At 42.4% G+C, this 22,102-nt stretch overlaps 1 protein-coding gene across 1 annotated transcript in view; it reads right to left on the minus strand.

Moving 5' to 3' along the window:
* Window positions 1–22,102, minus strand: part of TNRC6C (trinucleotide repeat containing adaptor 6C) — a 353,608-nt gene that overhangs the window by 96,716 nt on the left and 234,790 nt on the right. Inside the window, exons 8-9 of the mRNA XM_068262142.1 lie at window positions 15,814–15,933; window positions 5,412–5,492 (exon numbers count right to left, since the gene is read on the minus strand). Of these exons, the coding sequence (XP_068118243.1) occupies window positions 5,412–5,492; window positions 15,814–15,933 (201 nt within the window). The remainder of the gene's footprint in view (window positions 1–5,411; window positions 5,493–15,813; window positions 15,934–22,102) is intronic.

A 22,102-nucleotide genomic window follows, 5' to 3' on the forward strand; every position in this document is an offset into this window, starting at 1 on the left:
ACTGTATTTGTGACCTAATTTTAACCGTAATGAGTTGTAGAATACATTTTGATGTGTCTTATAGCTTTAACCCCTGTCACATAAAAAAGAGGTGGTGAAAAACGCAATCCATTATGAGAAAAAAAAATGTCATTTTTAAAGTTATGTTCAAACTGTTTCAGCAAAATTACATGAGTCGGTAGCTTACAAAACACCCACTTTTGAACAGCCCTCGTTGTTAGCTTTCCATAATGGTGACATTTGTGGCCTTTTTCTGCTGTCCATACTCTTCTGGGGATATGCAAACAAAATACGGCGCTAAAATACTTTGAGGAAAAAATTGGCCTGTCCAAAGCCACATGGAAACTTTGTTGTTAATGCTAGGCATACACGACTGGAGTTGTACTTTGTACTGGTTGAACTCGATGGACGTATGTCTTTTTTCAACCAAAATAACTATGTAACTATGACTCATTTTTGAGCCATTACGATGGCTCGATAGACAATTTCCGACATGTCCGATTTCCCGCTCGATTGTTTTGCTGCTCGATTCAAGATAGCAGTGAATGGAAAAAGAGAAGTAAAACAGGCAGAAGCTAAGAGAATTGACTGCTGAATTGAACGGTGAAACAGTCGAACAGGAGAATTAAGTGGCAAAAACCATCCGTGTATGTCCAGCATTGTGGATTTTCCTATATAAGCAAATTGGCTTTTTTTTTTTTTTAAAGTGAACTAGTACTTTTTCATATAATCTAATAAAGTAATGTTACATAGTAAATAATGGGGGACAATCAAGAGTGGGGCATACATGTGTTGGTAATGGTATGATAGTGCTGACAGATTTCCTACCACATTTTTCAGTTAAAATCGAAACAAAGTAGTGATAATCAGAAATCACTGTTGGAATGATGTATTCTCACAGTTATAAAGGCATGATAACTGATGTGTTTAAGCCTAAGATAGAAAGAAAACAAAATGTTAATATTGCTAAAAATGTTTTTCTGTCTTGTAAAATTCTCAATTTCATCTAGGTGTTTCCAAAACAAACTTTGTTAAAATAAAACTAGTTACTTAGTCTACGCCTCCAGATTCAGAAACTAATACTATCAAGACAAACATCTTTAATGGAAACCTAAAGTGCGGTAATTGAAAAAAAAAAGCCAGTTTAACTTACCTGGGGCTTCTACTGCCCCATTGCAGATGCCATGTGTATACGCTGTTATTGAGTGATCCTTTGTTCCCCCGCACCTTGCATAGTAGGAGAAAATCTCTCCTGTGCATGCACTGGACACTACCGGTAATCGGAGCACGATCGAGGACGTGCATGGAGGCACAGTTACCATCAACTCGCTGATTTGCCCGAACCAAAAGTGGGGCACTGCGGGGGCCCGAAGGATCGCCCAGTGAAAGCGCGGGCACTGGGTGGCTGCAGGTAGAAGCCTCAGGTAAGTTATACTGGCCTTTATTTTTTCAATTATTTTAGGTTTCCTTTAAAGGACCATATTACTTTTTTATACAATTCTGATTAGCCCATAGTATTCACAGGGTGGAGAGCCAATGAAACTGGCTCCTAATCCTTAAATAGAAGTCAGCTGTCTAATGGCAGTGCATGTGCACGATTGTGGTGGGAAAGCGAAAATCCAGTGTAGTCAATTCTGCGCCATGTTCGGATTAAGCATCTATTAACACGGCATAGATTTAATGACACATGGTCCTGAAGCAATTAATGACTGCTGAATTTACCATAGTGGTGTCAGAATGATGAAATGATCTGCTGTTGCATTAGCATGGTGGGAGAAGAGTATGTTGACAGTAGTGAGTGGTTCCTTCTGTGCCAGAGCTATGCAGTTCCATTCAGAGAAAAACAGTGCACCAGGAATGGTGAATAAGAAACAAATATTTATAAGTTCATCCACATTTTTTTTAGTAACTGTATGCACATTTGTTCAGCTTAAAAAGGGACCATTCATGCAAAACTAATCCATTTTCAAGCGGCCATATTTTCTTTTCAATAATACCAATTGCCAGACTGACCTGCTGATTTGGGTTTTTCAGTAGTGTCCCACACAGCTGAAACAATAATACAGCTATTGAGGTCGGACCTTAGAGCACCTGATATGAAGTCTCACTCTCTGTCAGTGACTGAAGGAATAGGGATTCATTCACCTATCCATTTCTGATTCGCCAATCAGTGGTTAATGTTACCAAAACCATGTAGCATGAGAGCTTACAGACACAATCCGTTCTTCGTGTTTAACATCTGTTAGTCCACATTGTATGTGAAAGTATTAAAATTGGACAATCAAAATTGGATGTGTGTACAGATCCAAGTCAGAGGATCAGCAGGACAACCAGACAACTGGCATCTTTGGCACAGCTGAACTGAGAGGGATATGGAAGTGGACATTTTTTATTTCCTTTGAAACAATGCACATTGCCTGGCTGTTGTACTTCTTAAATCCAATATTTTTAGCCACCAACCCTGAACAAGCATGACAATCAGATGTTTCTGACTGAAGTCTGACTAGATTAGCTGCATGAAAAACACAAAGAAAACAATCGAGAGCCCCTAATAGTGTATAGTATATTAGCACAAAGCAAATCTGTTCTTAATTTAGAAGACGGGATACTCACAAAGATGGGTTACCATTAAGACAGCCACTGTTACAGCAGGTGGGGAGATTAAACCCGACCCCACTAAGGTTAAAATATCGCTCTCTGTAGAGATGAAAAGGAAAGTGGGTAACTCCCTTCCCACCAAGGGTGGACTAAAGCTTGTTTTTGAACTTGGTCGACAGATCAGAATAAATAGATTATAAAGAGTTTTAAAAGGGATGTAGCGGTGGACCTGCCTCCCCCAACAGACTCAAACAGTCAGTAACCCAATAGGAAAAAAAGATGATTTATTCGTACACTCCAGTTTGGAGTTTTTAAACATTTTATTTGGATCTGGTGCCTGTATTCAAATATTAGCTAAATAGATTAACTGCATGCTTGTTTCAGGTGTGTGATTCAGACATTACTGAAGCCAACGAGATCAGGGTTCCAGACAACAGCTATTGTTTAACCTCCCTGGTGTTCAGTTTCTGCTGGATTTCTGTGCAAAAAGTTATCCAATTCATTTTCATAACCTTTTTTTCCTGTAACTTACCAAAATGTGTCAAGCAAAGGTCTAGTATACATTTTGAGTTTAATAAAGGCGTAAAAAACACAAAATCTAAACTAAATTTCAAAATTACTTACCAAAATCTCTGATATTTATACTTCCAAGCTGCAGCTGCTCAACCTGCACTAATACGAATGTAAACGAGGCCATACATCTAACGATGATGGGCAGATTCGACCAAGAGACAAATCTCTCTCTAATTTAATATGATCAGAAAGCGAACGGTCAGCTAGTCATACTCCGCAGGACAATTCCCGATCAATTTCAACATGAAATCGCTCAAGAATCGCCCGCATCCGTTGCCTCTCTGCTGACATCCCCCCCCCACCATTGTATAAATGTACCCATGTGTGCATTTATACATTACCTGTCCTGTGTCGCCCACCACAAAGTGTCAGTCTGTCTTCGAAATCCCCTGCAGATTATTGTACGTATGTAGCCAGGTCTAGGTGCCCCCAGTATAGGCTAGCTAGGTACAGATTTCCCCTAGTATAGGATAGCTAGGTACAGGTGTCCCCCAGTATAGGCTAGCTAGGTACAGCTGTCCCCAGTATAGGCTAGCTAGGTACAGGTGTCGCCCAGTATAGGCTACCTAGGTACAGGTGTCGCCCAGTATAGGCTACCTAGGTACAGGTGTCGCCCAGTTTAGGCTAGCCCGGCACAGGTGTCAACCAGTATAAGATAGGTACAGGTGTTCCCAGTATAGGTTAGCAAGACACAAGAGTCCCCCAGTATAAGTTAGCTAGGTGTAAGGGCTCCAAGTAAAAAGTAAGCCAGCAATAGGGGAGCTAGTATAGGTGCGCCCACCCATCCAGCCGCTATTTCTCATCAAGCCTCTCTGCACAGCTCCGGTATCGCAGTGTTCCCAAACCCTGTCCTCTCAGGGCCCACCCCACAGAGGTAGTTAATCAGCTCTGTTGCAACACTAATTACCTCACCTGTGATTGTGTGTGGTTTTCTGCAAAACATGTACTGTTGGTGGGCCTTGAGGACAGGGTTGGGGAACACTGTTGGGGAGAATCGGGACTGAGTAGCAACATGATGACACCTATACTAGCTCCCCTACTGATGGCTAACGCCCCTACACCTAGCTAACTTATACTGGGACATACCTGTGTCTTGCAAAACCTGAACGGCATTGCCTGACACTGTGTCTGGCATACCGCTTTCATCAAAAATGTATTGCCCGATTCAGTGTCGGGAATACCGCTCAGGAGGTTAAAAGTAAATAAATATGTCAGCCTACTCCATAGACCCAAATTAGTCCATGCCATGCATTGATGAGGATCAACCAATCCGAAACAGTCTGTTGCATGTTGGATTATTATGGCTATGTATTAATTAAAAGCTGACATCATTGCATTCCAGCGGATCTGGAGGTGGGTTTCGCTTCTATGGACGACAATGGTTAATTTGCATATATTCAGCAGTGATGCACTGGGAGACATCTCGGAGCTCACTCCAACCTGAATTATCGCAAATACTTTCTGTTTCAAGAAAGCAAACTTTTGTTTTCCGTATATTCATCAGTAACTGTGCATTGCGATTCTGCGGTGAATCACAATGCATGAATGGGGATGTTAGACAGTGCAGTCTATGCACTGCTGATGTGCTCGCGGATTGTGTTGCATTGTGGTCCCGCAAACGTGGCAGAAATCGTGCTATGTGGGTAAGGGACCTTAGGCTTAAAATGCATTTTGTGTTTTGATTACAAATTGCTTCTGCTCTAAGCATCTGCTCGTTTTAAACCTCAGGATTTATCTGCATAAACCTAATTGCTTCATTTCAACAAGTCTAATTTCACATTTACACCCCAAAAGGTATAAAACACTTGAAATTACGGTATTTCCTTTGTATTCTATATAGCTCATGTTCATATTACACATATTTTATACTGCTTTTTTATATTCTATACAAAGCATACGAATTTGACAGGCTGTCTAACTATAGGCTACTAAGACAGTCAATGTTACCAATTGGGTCTAAAGCCCCATCTACATGATACGATTCTTTGTGCGATTCGATTACGATTCTATTTACGATCCGATTAAATGCGACATGTCCGATCGGAAATTGATTCGATTCAATTCGATTAGCCATTATTTTGCAATGGCACATTGAATTGAATCAAATCGAATCCCGATCGGACATGTTGGATTTAATCGGATCGTAAATAGAATCGTAATCGAATCGCACAAAGAATCGTATCATGTAGATGGGGCTTAAGGGCAGAGCTGTGAACATCAGATAAGCAGGTTTGACCTACGTGCTCCTGATTCCTCAGGTTTCCGGAAACATTACCACGAGCCTGTAACATCTGCTGCTGGAGTTGTAAACGCTGATACGTCTGCAGGTGAGAAGAATTGGGTCAGAAATACTGGAGACAATCCGTTATAAAAGCATGCACCACCATATGAAAATCTGTGCAATTAAACTATTCAGAATGAATATTTAATGACAAGAAAATTCCATAGTGACAATTCTCTAAAACCCGTGATACTATTTTAGGATGGCAATTAAGTCATGCAAAACAAGCATTTGATTTAAGCTGCAGCCAGAGAGTTAGAATTTCTCATCACAGATAAATCTATCCACAGAAATATGAGAAATGAACAATTGTAAATTACCATATGTTTACAGTGGGTTTTTTTTTTAAATAAAGTTACACATTATTACCTAGTATCTTCATCAAATTAAATAGCATTATTGTTTCCTTAGTTGTTGTTATAAGACACAAAGATAGTTGCATAGTACAGAGGTAAATTAGATCACATAAATGTGATATATGATAGATAGTAAAGCCTGGTACACACTTTCAATTATGATTGGCCAATTACTGACCAATTTCACCACCACTATGTAGTATGAGGCTTTGCTTACACAATCTGCTAATAGTATTCAATATCTGTCGACTCTCATACTATAGGTGGTAAAATTGGTCAATCATAATTTGAAAGTGTGTACCGGACTTTAGCTGTCCAAGACCTAGCACACACACAGGTGACCTATGAGCAATCTTCTGGGCAATTCATCCAATTAATATGTGACTGATTAGAAATTGGATCAGGTAAACTGGGCACAAGCCACTCTGCTACAACTGGTGTCCAGCATAGACGGCTATGCATATTTTGCTGCTATGGAAGTATGGATTAGGTACCAGGCTCGGCTATAGCACAGAGTAAATCAAAATAGGTTAGTCATATCAGTAGGAGGGTTAAAGGTAGGTGTACTGGTAAGATTGTCCATGTGAAAAGATCTGGTAGAGGGGGGTTAGATTAGTGGTTAGAGGTATCAGTAGGACGGTTAGTGAGAACCGGCGTTTAATGCAGCCTAAAATTGGATGACTGGGCTGGTGCTCGACTACTGCATAGCCAAGAGGCGGAGTTCGTCTATTGCGTAGCCATGAATCATTATCCAGATAGTACAATATTTGCAACAGAACACTACCAATGTTACTATCAGAATCACCCACGCACAAGTGCCTATACAATAACATTCATGAAAAAAACATGCATACATTTGAAATCAGCGCCGGTAGACTTGGGCGCAGGATACAGCCGGTATATGGCTGATCCTGTTTCTGCACAAGTCCGGGCCATGTTATGCCCCCCCCCCCCGAATCTGCTCTTCATAAAGAGCTGACATTCTGTATGTCAGCCCGTTGAGCGTGTGCCACTGCACCCCCCTTTAATTACCTAGCCTTGTCCCCAGCGCCCCCCCCCCCCCCCGCCCAATCAGTTGTGATGCAATCTCAGCATCACATCAGGAGCCAGATCTACTGACTCCTTACCCTGTGATCACTGTGAGCCCATCGCATGACTCACTCTCACTCTGTCAGAAGACAGATATCTGCCTTGTTGAAAAGCATGTGCGGTTTTGCACAAAGTGATATCGCTTTAAAAGCTTTTCAATGGCGATATGTGCATTTGTAAGTGTGCAATTTTTTTGAGCCACAATAGGCCCATGTTAAACTGATTTGGGAATGCTAATGGTAGATTAAACGCCACACTTCTGGCTTCCTAACTCTGACACGGCTCAGAATCTACACCACTCGCTTTCCGTGTTCCCGCCCCGAACGTGTGCACCCATTAACATCTCCCTTCACTGATCAGGAGCCATGCCACCTGGCTCTAAATCATTTCAATCGCTACTGATTGTAGTGATCACAAACGACTGGTGCAGAGGAGGAACGGCTCACACCTCTCCTTGTTCCCCTGGCTATCTTCGGTACCCTTCACGCAGATCGGCATACAGGCTCCAGCAACACACTACCCCTTGTGTGGTGACTCGGCTTGATGATGGGACCAGGTACTTAGCGGCAGTGCGAGGCTGGATGCTGACCTTTGCAGAGTGGAGAGCTGCTAGTCGCTTAATCTAGGGGAGGTGAATACTTACCCAGCATGCTTCGTGGTGCCAGCTCTACATATGGGGGACCATCAGACCATCCCACCAGATAAACCCACTAGGCCACCAGGGAAGCCTATTGGGGGGCCACTAAACTACCAGGGACATCTATTGGGGGCCAGTATACCATCAGGGAAACAATGGGGGACTGCTAAACTACTCCCAGGGAGATCTATACAAGACGGGGCAACAGGCCGAATTGGGAAAGGTTATAGGGAAAACTATTAAAATGAAATAAACCTTTTTAACTCTACCTGCTTTTAAGACCACACCCCTGTTAATCTTTCCCCCCCTATCATTTACGAATGTTACCTACCAACCAACAATGCTTTCAGTTTTTTTTCAGTTTAAGTTAAAAAGTACACACTGCAGAAAAACCCACCTTTACTTCAAAATCCTATATCATCACCACAGATTGTGATAGGAACAGAATTTGCGTTTTTTGATAAAGTGGAGAAAAGCCAAATAAAATAAGGTTTTATCTACAGCCGCACTTTCTACAGTGGGATGCGAAAGTTTGGGCGACCTTGTTAATTGTCATGATTTTCCTGTATAAATCGTTGGCTGTTATGATAAAAAAAATGCCAGTTAACTACTGTATATACTTGAGTATAAGCCGAGATTTGGGGGAAAAAAATTTGACCCAAAAGTGGGGGTCTCGGCTTATACTCGAGTCTTAACACTTGCCCAAGTGCCCCCGCCATGTGCCGAGTGTAGGAAGGACCGCGGAGTGCCGACAGAATTGTTTAGACAAAACTCGGTCAGCAGTGAAGGGATGCGTGACGTCTCCCAGAGTCTCCAACCTCCCCACCCCCCGCAGAGCGGAGCAGTAAAGTAAATAGCAGCATGTCCCCCAGCATACACAGGCTCGGCAGCGTGTCCCACCGGCATACACAGGCTTCGTAAGCAGAGTGTTGGCGTACGTTAGGAGCTTTCACTCACCGTTCCTTGCCGTCAGGACTTCCGTGCTTGCTTGTTGCCATCTCACATATATGACGTCCTCTAGTGGTGAAGTACCACTGCATAGCGTCATAAATGTGAGACAGCAACAAGCAAGCACGGGAGTCCTGACGGCAAGGAACGGTGAGTGAAAGCTCCCGACGTACGCCAACACTCTGCTTACGACAAAGCCTGTGTATGCCGGTGGGACGCACGCTGCCTAGCCTATGTATGACGGGGGACATGCTGCTATTTACTTTACTGCTCCGCTCTACCGGGGGGTGGGGGTGGTGGAGTTGGATGGAGACTCTGGGAGACGTCACGCATCCCTTCACTGCTGACCGAGTTTCACTGAGATGGAGGACACGCTGCCTATATGTACTTTAATGCTCCGCTCGGGGGGCAGTGGAGGGTGTTTTCTAGGAAACTCAGGAACTCATGTCTCACATCCCTTCACTGCTCACATAGATGTTTTTGAGGTATATATTTACATACTGCTTTTATTCATTCTCTCTACGTTCAATGGAAATTTCTTGCATTGTATCTTTTTAAAAGGCGTTTTGCTGGAGACTAACAATGGCTATTTTTTTTTTACAATGAGAATTGCATAAATCATAAGGCATATGGCAGGGCACTCGGGGAAGGGGATTTTTATCAGTATTTAATAGATTACAGTTTTGTTTAACAACATAGGGCATACAGGGAGTATGGTTGACAGTACTTCTAGGTTCTGCAATTCCTACCCCCGGCTTATATTCGGGTCAGTCACTTTTCCCTTGTTTTATAGGTAAAAGTTGGGGGGTCGGCTTATACTCGGATCGGCTTATACTCGAGTATATACGGTATATCATATAGGAGAAACACACAGTTATATTTGAGAAGTGAAATTAAGTTTATTGGATTTACAGAAAGTGTGCAATAATTGTTTAAACAAAATTAGGCAGGTGCATAAATTTGGGCACCACAAAAAAGAAATGAAATCAATATTTAGTAGATCCGTATTTTGCAGAAATTACAGCCTCTAAACGCTTCCTGTAGGTTCCAATGAGAGTCTGGATTCTGGTTGAAGATATTTTGGACCATTCCTCTTAACAAAACATCTCTAGTTCATTCAGGTTTGATGGCTTCCTAGCATGGGCAGCTCTCTAACTCATACCACAGATTTTCAATAATATTCAGGTCGGGGGACTGAGATGGCCATTCCAGAACTATGTACTTGTTCCTCTGCATGAATGCCTTAGTGGATTTTGAGCAGTGTTTAAGGTCGTTGTCTTGTTGAAAGATCCATCCCCGGCACAGCTTCAGCTTTGTCACGGATTCCTGGACATTGGTCTCCAGAATCTACGGATTCTGAGTGGAATAAATGCGTCCCTCAACTTTGACAAGATTCCCAGTCCATGCACTGGCCACACAGCCCCACAGAATGATGGAACCACCACCATATTTTACTGTAGGTAGCAGGTGTTTTTCTTGGAATGCTGTGTTTTTCCTCCATGCATAACGCCCCTTGCTATGCCCAAATAACTCAATTTTAGTTTCATCAGTCCACAGCACCTTATTCCAAAATGAAGCTGGCTGTTTGTGCTGTGGGCGGAGAAAAGGCTTCCTCTGCATCACTCTCACATACAGCATCTCCTTGTGGAAAGTGCGCCGAATGGTTGAACAATGCACAGTGACTCCATCTGCAGCAAGATGATGTTGTTGGTCTTTGGTGCTGGTCTGTGGGTTGACTGACTGTTCTCACCATTTGTCGCTTCTGTTTATCCGAGATTTTTCTTGGTCTGCAACTTCAAGCCTTAACTTGAACTGAGCCCGTGGTCTTCAATTTCCTCAATATGTTCCCAACTGTGAAAACAGACAGCTGAAATCTCAAAGACAGCTTTCTGTATCCTTACCCTAAACCATGATGGTGAACAATCTTTGTCTTTAACCTCCCTGGCTTTCTGAATCCCAGCGGCTGCACGGCCGCGGGTGGTTTTTTTAACCCATTTTTTTTTGTCATGTAGCTAGCCTAGCACCAGCTACATGATTCCCCCCCTCCCTGCTTCCTCCCTCCCACCCTTCCGATCGCCGCCGGCGATCATGCCCATCAGGAAATCCTGTTCTGAAACAGATTTCCTTCAGGGCTTCCCCCGTCGCCATGGCAACGAACGGAATGACGTCATCGACGTCGTGACGTCAGAGGGAGTCCCGATCCACCCCTGATTGGCCAGGCTGCGCACGGGGTCTCGGGGGGGCTGTTACGCAGCGGGTAGCGGCGCATCAGCGGCGAGCGGAGAAACATGCAGTTAGCAGACTGCTAGCTGCGTGTTTTAAAAAAAAAATATTCAATTGCCTGAGCAGTGCCCTGCGGCGTACTGGACGAGCTGAGCTCGTCCATAACGCCCAGGAGGTTAAGTCACTTGAAAGTTGTTTTGAGACCCCATGTTACTACTTTTCAGAGAAAATTAAAAGAGGAGAGAAACTTACAATTGACCCCCTTAAATACTTTCTCATAATTGGGTTCACCTGTGTATGTAGGTCAGGGGTCACTGAGCTTACCAAGCCAATTTGAATTCCAATAATTAGTTCTAACGGTTTTGGAATCAATAAAATGACAACAGTGCCCTAATTTTATTTAAACTATTATTGCGCACTTTCTATAAATCCAATAAACGTAATTTCACTTCTCAAATATCACTGTGTTTTTCCTATATGATATATTTAACTGACATTTTTATCATAAAAACCAACAATTTATACAGGAAAATCATGAAAATTAACAAGGTTGCCCAAACTTTCGCATCCCACTGTATTTGTAAACTATAATAGGTAAAACTTGAGAAATGTATATTTCATCTTTTATTTTTTGTTAAAAAGAATACAAATTTAAAATACTTCCAAAAGAAAGACTAGTTTTTCCCAAAATAATATATAAATCACGTAATATTCATAAGCAGTACTAGCTGATTGAATAGGGACATAACTAAAACATCAAAACTGCTCTGGTCCTTAACTACTTTGGCCTCCTGGACGTACTAGCTACGCCCAGGAGGCCATGTGCGCGTCCGCGCACTCCCGCAGCCGATCACGCGCGTGCACGTGCGCTCCCGGCCGCGGTTCAGTAGCCTGGCAATCAGTGAATCAGGCTATGGCGCCCGATCACTGATTCCTCTCCCCCGCTGAAAAAGCGAAGGCTTCTCTTGGAAGCTTCGCTTTTTCTGGCTGTAACGTACCCCATGCGTCGCTCTAAGCGTGTTACGCTTAGAGCAGGGGTCCCCAAACATTTTGGGTCGAGGGCCGGGTCAACATACTTCAGACTGCTGGGGAGCCGGAGTATAAATAAAATGATGTAGAAGTCTTTGCGGGCCAGACAGTAAAGCATACCCCAGGTGACAGCCTGCAGTCCAATTGGACAGCAGTGTCACCTGATGTGGAATTTGATTGGAAACGAGCAAATTACTGATTTCGGTACTTATCCGTTAGCCGGGCGCATCCGGCAGGTGGCGCTGTTGTAGCGAATTTCGATGCGCTGTTGTATCTAATTCCATTCATAGTTACTGAACGTAGTACTGTGTGAATGGAAGCGCCGCAGGTGGCGCTAATTACATTGTTGATACGCAACGTAACGATACAGTGTGTTAATGGCAACGAATATACATTGTATTTGAAGTGGCCGGAATTAAAATGAAGGCGGCGGCAATGTAACACATGAAGCCGCCGCCTTCGTCTGTTGTTCTTCTTCTCCCCCTTTGCCCTCTCGCTTGTATACAATGCTGCCAGCCTGCGGGGACATGCGTGTCCCCCCAGAGTCGTTCGTCGCGGCAGGGAAGCCTGCTTGTTTCCTTGCGACGAACGACTGTGGGGGGACACGCGTGTCACGGGTGTCCCCCCCCCCCCCAGCTGGCAGTGTTGTATAGAAGCGAGAGGGCAAAGGGGGAGAAGAAGAACAGACGAAGGCGGCGGCTTCATGTGTTACATTGCTGCCGCCTTCATTTTAATTCCGGCCACTTCAAATACAATGTATATTCGTTGCCATTAACACACTGTATCGTTACGTTGCGTATCAACAATGTAATTAGTGCCACCTGCGGCCACCTGTTACCATAGTAACTATGAATGGAATTAGATACAACAGCGCATCGAAATTCGCTACAACAGCGCCACCTGCCGGATGCGCCCGGCTAACGGATAAGTACCCTGATTTCTGGCTTCATTCTATATGCGGACCACCAATATTTAAATATGTAGCTGACTGCATCTATAATACATTTTTGTGTGTGGGGGGCCAGTAAAATAGCCTCAGGGGGCCACATTCGGCCCGCGGGCCTTAGTTTGAGGACCACTGGCTTAGAGTGACGTCATGTAAACAAACTCATGGCTGCCATCTTGTGGCCAAAAAGTAAAACTACAACTAAAAGTGAAAAAAATTAAACTCAAGACACATTTACATTATAAAACTATGGTTTACATCCCACCCTCCCAAAAATACCCAAATAAAATGTTTAATAAAAAAAAAACAACATTACAATAAAAAAAAAAAAACATGTAAATATTTACCTACGGGTCTAAACTTTTTAAATATCAATGTAAAGATGAAATATTTCTATTTTTTTTTTTTTATTTTAAACTTGTAAATAGTGATAGATGCAAAACGGAAAAAATGCACCTTTATTTCCAAATAAAATATTGTCGCCATACATTGTGATAGGGACATAATTTTAACGGTGTAATAACCGGGATATATGGGTAAATACAATACACGAGTTTTAATTATGGAGGCATGTATTGTTTTAAAACTATAATGGCTGAAAACTGAGAAATAATGAATTTTTTTCCGTTTTTTTTTTATTCTTCCTGTTAAAATGCATTTACAGTAAAGTGGCTCTTAGCAAAATGTACCTCCCAAAGAAAGCCTAATTGGTGGCGGAAAAAACAAGATATAGATCAGTTCATTGTGATAAGTAGTGATAAAGTTATAGGCTAATGAATGGGAGGTGAAAATTGCTCAGATGCATAAAGTGAAAACGACTGAAGGCTGAAGTGGTTAAAGAGAAACCATGACCAAGGACAAACTTCATCCCAATAAGTAGCCGATACCCCCTTTCACATGAGAAATCTTATCCTTTTCTCAAACGGATCATCAGGGGGCTCCGTATGGCTGATATTGTGTTAAAACCCCTCCCAGAGTGTGTCGTCAGGACCATGGTGCTGTTTCCAACTGCCAAAAAAACAACCAACAGCTATTTGCACTGACATCACCTGTCAGCAGTAAAAACGTCACCATATGATAAATATCAGAATGTAAATCAAGGAGAGGAAAGATTTTACAATGAGCAAACACTGACCAAATCATTTATTCATAATTATTGTAAAAATTAAGCGCTTTTGTTCATTAGTTATTTTCCCTGGAGTTCCCCTTTAACCACTTTAGGGCCCCCTCACACTAAGGCGGTGCACCATATTGTAGCTTAATGTAAGTCTATGGGGGAGTTCACACTCCCTACTTTCCGGCACACTGCGCCGGAAATGCCCTAACGTGCATCCATACCTACGTTACTGTGCGGCTCCTCTGTCCGAACCTCAAGTCATGTAAGCCTATGGTCACGCGTGTGTTTTAAAAAACCTGCTGCAGTTTTTAACAATACGCTTCCGCACACGTCATCTATTGCCAGACAGGAAGTGAGCGTCCCTTCCTGCTTGGCCGGATACCAGACGGGGATTATCTCATACTAATGCGATAATCCCTGAAAACTTGTTTTTGGCAGTGTGGTGGATGCCAAGCTGGAGTGTGAAGCCACCCTCAGGGTCCTGGATGTAAGGCTCACATGCAAATTTGTTACACTGTAGGTTCCTAGACGTGAGACTTACGCCTGTCGTTCGTGCACGTTCATGCACTAATCCCACTGGGGCAGTACGGTGGCATAGTGGTTAGTGCTCTCGCCTTGCTAACGCTGGGTCCCCGGTTCGAATCCCAGCCAGTTCAACATCTGCAAGGAGTTTGTATGTTCTCCCCGTGTCTGAGTGGGTTTCCTCCGGGCACTCCAGTTTCCTCCCACATCCCAAAAACATACTGATAAGTTAATTGGCTTCGCCAAACAAAATTGCCCTAGACCATACATGCATTACACGATACATACATATGACTATGGTAGGGACTAGATTGTGAGCCCCTCTGAGGGACAGTTAGTGACAAGACAATATACTCTGTACAGCACTGCGTAATATGTCAGCGCTATATAAATACTTAAATAAATAAATAAAATAAATAAAACAATTAATGATTGCTGCTAATCGCGTGGGCTCCAGGGATTAGGTGAGTGATATCGGCTGCTGCCGCTACTTGCAGTCACAGAGCGGAGCAGGATACCGGACACACGGAGGACCACACAGAGGACATGAGGGTGCCAGCAGCTGATCACCACGGACTCCCAGGATGAGGTGAGTGATAACGGTTGCTGCCGCTAATTACATTTCTTTAGGGAAAGTGCAGGGAGACCAACTTTGCGGCGGACGTTTGTGTGTCACACACTCCATGTATCAGATTATAAGACATAGGGGCCTTTTCTCCCAATTTTTGGGGGGAGAAAAGGTATTGTAGTTAATTTTGATGTGATAAGTAGTGATAAAGGTATTGGTAAAATGAGAGGAGCGCGGAAATGTGAAAATTGTTCTGGTACATAAGCGAAACGCCACACGTAGTGGTCAAGTGGTTAAAGGACACCAGAGGCGAAAATAAATTAATGAAATAAACGACTGTATCCATCTTCCTTCTCCCAAAAAGGACTTAAAGATATTCCACAGTTTTATGTTTGAATCTACTTTTTAAGTTTTAATGGTTTTATTGTTTTTGCTCAATGACACATTCATTGAAGTATACCAGATCTAAATTCTCTGAACTATAGACCCTTTGTATCTCTTTCCTGCCCTCAGAAGTCATTTTCTGCTAGCAAAGTGTTTTATAGTTGGAATTTCTTATCAGTGAGGGTCACGCTGTAGTCACTTCCTGTCTCAGGACTGAGTCAGCCACTTACATACCTGATATTTAACTCTTTCAGGCAAAGAAAGAAAATAGGAACACAGCATAGTTATTTGTGTGCTAGGCACCATACATACCCATGTCTATCTCATCATGTCAAGTCACCTCGGGTATCCTTTAAACACCAATAGCCATAAGATACCCTACTTTAAATAACTAAATCAATCTGTACAGAACATAATCCATCAGCTCACACATTGAAGCCTGTATTGGAAGTCCGATATATGAAACCTGACCAGTTGGCACAGGTTGCCTAGACATATTGAAGAAAAGAGTTCTATTAAATAAACAAATTTATAAAACTTACCAGCTGCAACTGATAGAGCTGGTTCAACATGGTCATATGCTGAGGATTAATTGGCGAGGTTAATAGTGCAGGATTGAGACCGATGTTTTTTGCTGCAAACTGCAAAAGCTGTGCTTGAACCTGCAAAAGAACAGGAAAACAATCACCCATACCAATTCTAAGTCAAGTAATCTGTTTATCTGTAAAGTTTTTGAACATTTTCAGATAACTTGCATTAAGAGAAAAATTCCACTTAGGCCAACAGTTGGACTTTGCTACTACCTGTCCCCAATCACTTCCAATTAAAGTTCTGCTATCGCAAAAAGTTGTAAAATAATACATGTGCACACATACTTAGAAAAAGGATGAGCTTTTTGTCCCTAGGCCTTCTCAAGGGGCATGGAGGAAAAAGATTTTAGCCACTTATTTAGGAAAGGGTTCTTTACAGTAAGAGTGAACAAGATGTGGAATGCATTGCCACAGGAAGTAGTTATGGCAAATTCTATACCTGCATTTAAAGGGGGCTTCGATGCTTTCCTTACGTTGAAAGACATCCATGGCTACAATTACTAGGTAATGCCCAGGGATTTTATCTGATTGCCATCTGGAGTGGGGAAGGAATTTTTTTCCTTTTGGGGCTAATTGGACCATGCCTTGTAAGGGTTTTTCGCCTTCCTCTGGATCAACAGGGATATGTGAGGGAGCAGGCTGGAGTTGTACTTTGTTCTCTGGTTGAACTCGATGGACGTATGTCTTTTTTCAACCCAAATAACTACGTAACTATGTTTTTCCTAGATTAAAATGCAGTATAAAATGATTTTTCTCCTGCGTTACTGTGTTTTACAGTAGGTAGTAAAAATATGACAGGTTTTTGGACTAGTCCATGTCCTTAGGGGAATTTCTCAATATATAATTTATTCTTCACATAAGCACTACCAGTAATAGATCTATACAAAGTTGCTGGCGGGTCTCCCTACTATTTTGCAAACTATTTTGACAGTTGGACTGAGAAACTGCCATTTAGTAAGTTTTTGAAAATAAAGAAAACCCTGAGATTTCCCCATGAGGAGTTGGGCTGCATCAAAAGGTGACATATTTTTACTATCAACTGTAAGGCCAGGTGCACACCAGAGGAGTTTTTCTGAGCGTTTTGAGTTTTTGAAACCTCCTGCTAATGTTATCCTATGTGTCTATGCACACTGGAGCAATGAGGTTTTGTAAAAAAAAAAAACCCATAGCATTACATTGGGAAGAGCTTTTGAAACCTCTAGCGTTTGGGGAGCTTTTCTGGTGCGTCTCAGCCCTAAGTAACAGCAGCACAAGAGAAAAGTATATAGAGCATCTTATTCTGGGACATACACATGTATTATACATTTTGCAATTTTTTTTAAATAGAATTATAGGAAGATGTACTGTAGTTTTATCCAGTGATATAATAATGCCTTGTTCCATTTTTTTTGTGATATTGTATATAAATGGTAATACCTATAGTATAGTGCCCACTACCAGTATGTGAATAGTTAACATTCCTTTACATTAGCTATTTACTACTGACCATTTCCTTATATTAAACATTCTTTTAAGTCCCACCTGGGGTGGCTGGGCAGCTCTTCCTTCTTATCTGTGGATGCATGTCTGCTCACGGAATCGTCACTGAACATTCACTGCTTAGATAATACAGGTAGTTATTTACCCTTACACTGGGCGTTTTATATACACTATTGTGGCTTTTCCCTTTACTATCTGCACTTGAGGGCTGTAACTCAGGCTATTGTGAAGTTATATAACGTATGTTTCTGGGTTATCTATGCACATATAGGGGATATGGGTCACTCGTTAGAATAGTTATACATATACAGGAGGTGTGTGCATGAGCCCCCTGTTTATTCCATACAGTGTATGGGTATATGATGCCTTATATTGGGTCCTATGGACCCAGGGCCGGATTTAAGCCAAGGCCACCTAGGCCATGGCCTAGGGCACCACAGGAGGAAGGGCACCAAAGCAGCAGGCTAAACTGGTGCAGCATTTGCAAGCTTGCAAATGCTGCAATGCAGGGAGATCAGGCAAGCGCCTGACCGCGGTACTGTGCTGCCAGCCACCTGTGCAGCAGCCACCATGCTCTCTGTGCACGTTTGCTTTGTGGCCGGTGGCTATGGACTTTGGCAGCATTGGAGACGGAAAGGAAGAGAAAACTTCGGCACAGGGGATAAGCGGAAAAATGAGTGACACTGATGGCTGCTGCAGTGTGAAGGTGAGCTGTCTACCTATACTGAAAGGTGGTGGGGGGGGGAGGAAGGATTAAGGGAGTCATCTGGCTACCTACACTAGAGGGAAAGGAGGGAGGGGTCATCTGGCTACATATACTAGAGGGAAGGGGGGAGGGGTCATCTCGCTACCTATACTGAAGGGGCCCGGTGGCTGGTGACAGTGGCCTAGGGCAGTAAAGAGTACAAATCCGGCCCTGTATGGACCCCAAACCTTGCTTATACCTATGCACTGTGCTTTGAGTTTAGGCTGGCACTAGTTTTTGTAGGTGCAGGTTTTACTCAAATATTCTATACACTTTTTGCTAGCATGTATTTTATTAATGAATGACACTGGTGTCACAGTCCAGTCTTTACACATAGGAATAATGCATGGTATTATTCCAACGGCGCTGTTTACTGTGGTAGTGCAGGTTTTTATATTTATTGTTGTAAATTATCCACCTCACTATTTTGGATGTGGGTCTTTTTTAAATTGTAATATTGGTGCTTATAGCTTATGACACACTTACATTTTTGCAGATTGCAGTCATATACAACCCAGTTGGCCTACAAGTGGTAAGATTAATTACCCCCTATTATGGTATTCTGGCTGCTATACCCCAACATGCACATAGTTCTACAATGGTATGTATCTGACCTTTCCGGTCTATATTATGTTTTTTTAACAGATGTTTGTATACGACGTGCCTCTGAGGAAGCAGCTTTTGGCCATGAAACACGGGTCAGGCGCTTTTTATGTGAATCGGAACTTTGAGATTGTATCCATACGTCTTGTCCGCAAACCTTGAAGATTTGTTTCAATGAAGAAATACACAGAGAAACTGTTTAGATAAAACCCCATTCTTCTTTGTATGTTGGAAACTGTATATTGTAACATTTAGGGGTGGAACAGAACAATACAATTTTATTGTTATCATAGGACATTATGGGCTTGTCCTTTGAAGCCTGTGAGGATTTTTTTGTTTATGCAATGATGCCTGTTTGAGACAGACTGAAATCAGTTGTTACAACAGCCAATCAAATTTCAGCCATTTGTTTAATGGGAAAATTTAAAACTGCCATCGCTCATAGAAGGTTAAAGGCAGGGCCCTCAAACCTGGCACAGTTGGTCACTGGGGGACTAGGATTAAAATTCAGAAAAGTGGGTGGGGCCAAAATCAACCAATCAGTTTTCTTTGATTGATTTGCATGGGAAAAATTAAAAAGGCTGCCATTCTCACATTATCGATGTCATGGACCATGAATATTGCAAATGTGGTCTTTGGGTGTTTCCACTTTAAGATTTTAGAAAGTGGGCAGAGCCACCAACAAACCAGTCAAATTTCACTCATTGATTTTCAATGGAAAAAAATTAAAAACTGCGGCCATTTTTACATGTTCAATGCCATGATTCCCAAACCTTGAAGTGTTATTCACTAGTGACTGTGGATCACAATTAAGAACGAAAAAGGGCAGTGCAACAGCAGCCAAATTTCAGCCATTGACCTTAATGAAAAAAGATAAACGGCTGCTATTACCACAGTTTAAATGTCAGGTATTCCAAACTTAAAATTACTCACTGGGTGACTGCGGTCAAAATTTAGGAAAAGTGGGTGGAGTCAGACACCTATTGACTTCAATGTAAAAATGTCAAATAGTGCCAGTCTCAGTTTTAAAGCCACATGCCCCAAACTTGGCTCAGACCATGACTGGGTGACAGGGGTTACAATTCAGAAAACTGGGCAGAGCTTAGCTACTTCAGGATCTTTGGTACACATATCAACACCCCTTTATAATGGACGTGCGGATGAGGGGCTTATATATGTGTACTGTTTACTTACCGCCACGTACGCGATCCCCACGCCGTTTTCGTTTGCCTCATCGTCGCAATCTCCTCCTTCTGTGATCGAGGTATGAGAATCAGTAATTTCCAACCCCGTTCACCGTGCCTGTGACTTCGAGAGCTTGCAGCAACTCTCTGCTGGAGAGTTACGGCTGCTGGAGAGATACGCAAACAGCGCACTTCTCTTATGTTAGGCTGGCTCCGACTGATGGAAGTGACTGTGGACGGCAGCATGTGAGTGATCTGAGCGGATGAGGCTGAAGGAAGTCCCAGGTATGTATAAAACGTTTTAATTTTTCCAGCTCTGACTTACCTTAAGGGAAAAAAACTGTGATCCTGAAGTGGTTAAAAACCAATCAAATAATTACTATTGCAATTTAATGACAAAATATAAATTGCTGCGATTCGAATGTTCACTGTTAATGGCAGGGACTTTAAATTTGGTGCAGCAGGTCATTGGGTGACTGGAATTTAAATTATAAAAAGGGGGCAGAGCCAAAAACAGCCAGTCAGATTTCATTGATTTCAATGGTAAAATTTCATCTGCTTTAATTCTCCCAGTTGTAAACCAGGTTCCCCAGACTCTATATACTCTCTCTGCACAAGGGGCGACTGGGCATGATATTTGAAGTGTTTTCAAGAAAACGTCACATGGTTTCTTCAGAGAAAACAAGATCTAGTTGTTATTCTAGTTCTTCTCCCACTCCCCCAATTTCTATATGCTACTCCTACAATTTCAAGGGTAAAAGCGCCACTTTCCTCACTTATTCGTCTTATAGCAAAGTACATTGCATGTGCTTTGATAAGTGATCCCACCCTTCAAGCCCCTTTGGCAGACCACCAAAGACCCCTTTTTTTCTATTGACTGACAGTGACATTTTTCAAATCAATACCACTCATACAGTTTTAAAGCTACATTCCCCAAAGTCGGACCACATATTGTTGCTGTCAACCGGAATAAAAAAAAGTGGGCAGAGCTGCCAATGAAAATTTAGCCATCTTCTATATGCTACTCTTCCCACAGTTTTAGGAGTACAATTGTGAAACTTTGCACTTGTTTGGCACATACCCAAATAGGTTGCTTGCGCTCTGTTAAACGATCTCCCAATCTGTTTCCCTGGGGCAACCCTCCGAAACCCCACTTTTTTCCCATAGACTTTCATTGGAAAATTTTAAACTATCTCCACTTAAACAGCTTTGAAGATAAACTTGCCAGACTTTGGTCACTTAGTTATAGGTCAACTTGAAACATTTTTAGAAGGGTAGAGGAAAAAAAAACACAGGGAGGACCGGGAGCCCAATCTGGTGCAATATCGTTAGTTGGTACAGAAATTTTGTAAGTATAGTGATGAGATACTCACAAAGATAGGTTGCTGTATGAGGCAACCACTCGTTCTAGCATGTGGGGAAGAACCGTCGCTACTCCAAAAAAACAGATCTGTCGAAGAAAAACTTTCGATATCGATCTCCTCCTAACAATAAGGGGTACTAGATAGTTTGGAAAGGGTTTGGAGGCGCCCGGTAGGGATGTGGTATATAATGTTCTCTATTTGCTAATAGCAGTAAAGAGGATAAATAATTTGATCCTACCTTATAGATATCCCATTGCGGGAAATATGCGAATGGAGATATATAGCAAAAAGTATAGAATTTTATTGATGCACAGGACAACGCGTTTCACGGCTTGAGCCGCTTCCTCAGGTCAATAGCTGTGCCTAGATTCCTGTAGTGCTTAGTACTAAGGTAGTAACTACCTTAGTGGCTGCCGTACACATATTGGCGCCCGGATACTAAGCACTACAGGAATCTAGGCACAGCTATTGACCTGAGGAAGCGGCTCAAGCCTTGAAACGCGTTGTCCTGTGCATCAATAAAATTCTATACTTTTTGCTATATATCTCCATTCGCATATTTCCCGCAATGGGATATCTATAAGGTAGGATCAAATTATTTATCCTCTTTACTGCTATTAGCAAATAGAGAACATTATATACCACATCCCTACCGGGCGCCTCCAAACCCTTTCCAAACTTGAAACATTTTTGTCACATTTCAGGGACCCTAAAAAGAGGGTGGAGACAAACAACCAATCATATTTTCCCTATTGACTTCAATGAGAAAATGTAAAAAGCTCTTATTAACACAGTATTGAAGCCACAGTACCCAAACTTGGCACAGTGGGTCACTGGGTGACGGAGTAAAAAGTTTGCAAGGTGGA

This window comes from Hyperolius riggenbachi, chromosome 12 (genome assembly GCF_040937935.1).
Source record: "Hyperolius riggenbachi isolate aHypRig1 chromosome 12, aHypRig1.pri, whole genome shotgun sequence".
Classification (NCBI taxonomy): Eukaryota; Metazoa; Chordata; class Amphibia; order Anura; family Hyperoliidae; genus Hyperolius; species Hyperolius riggenbachi.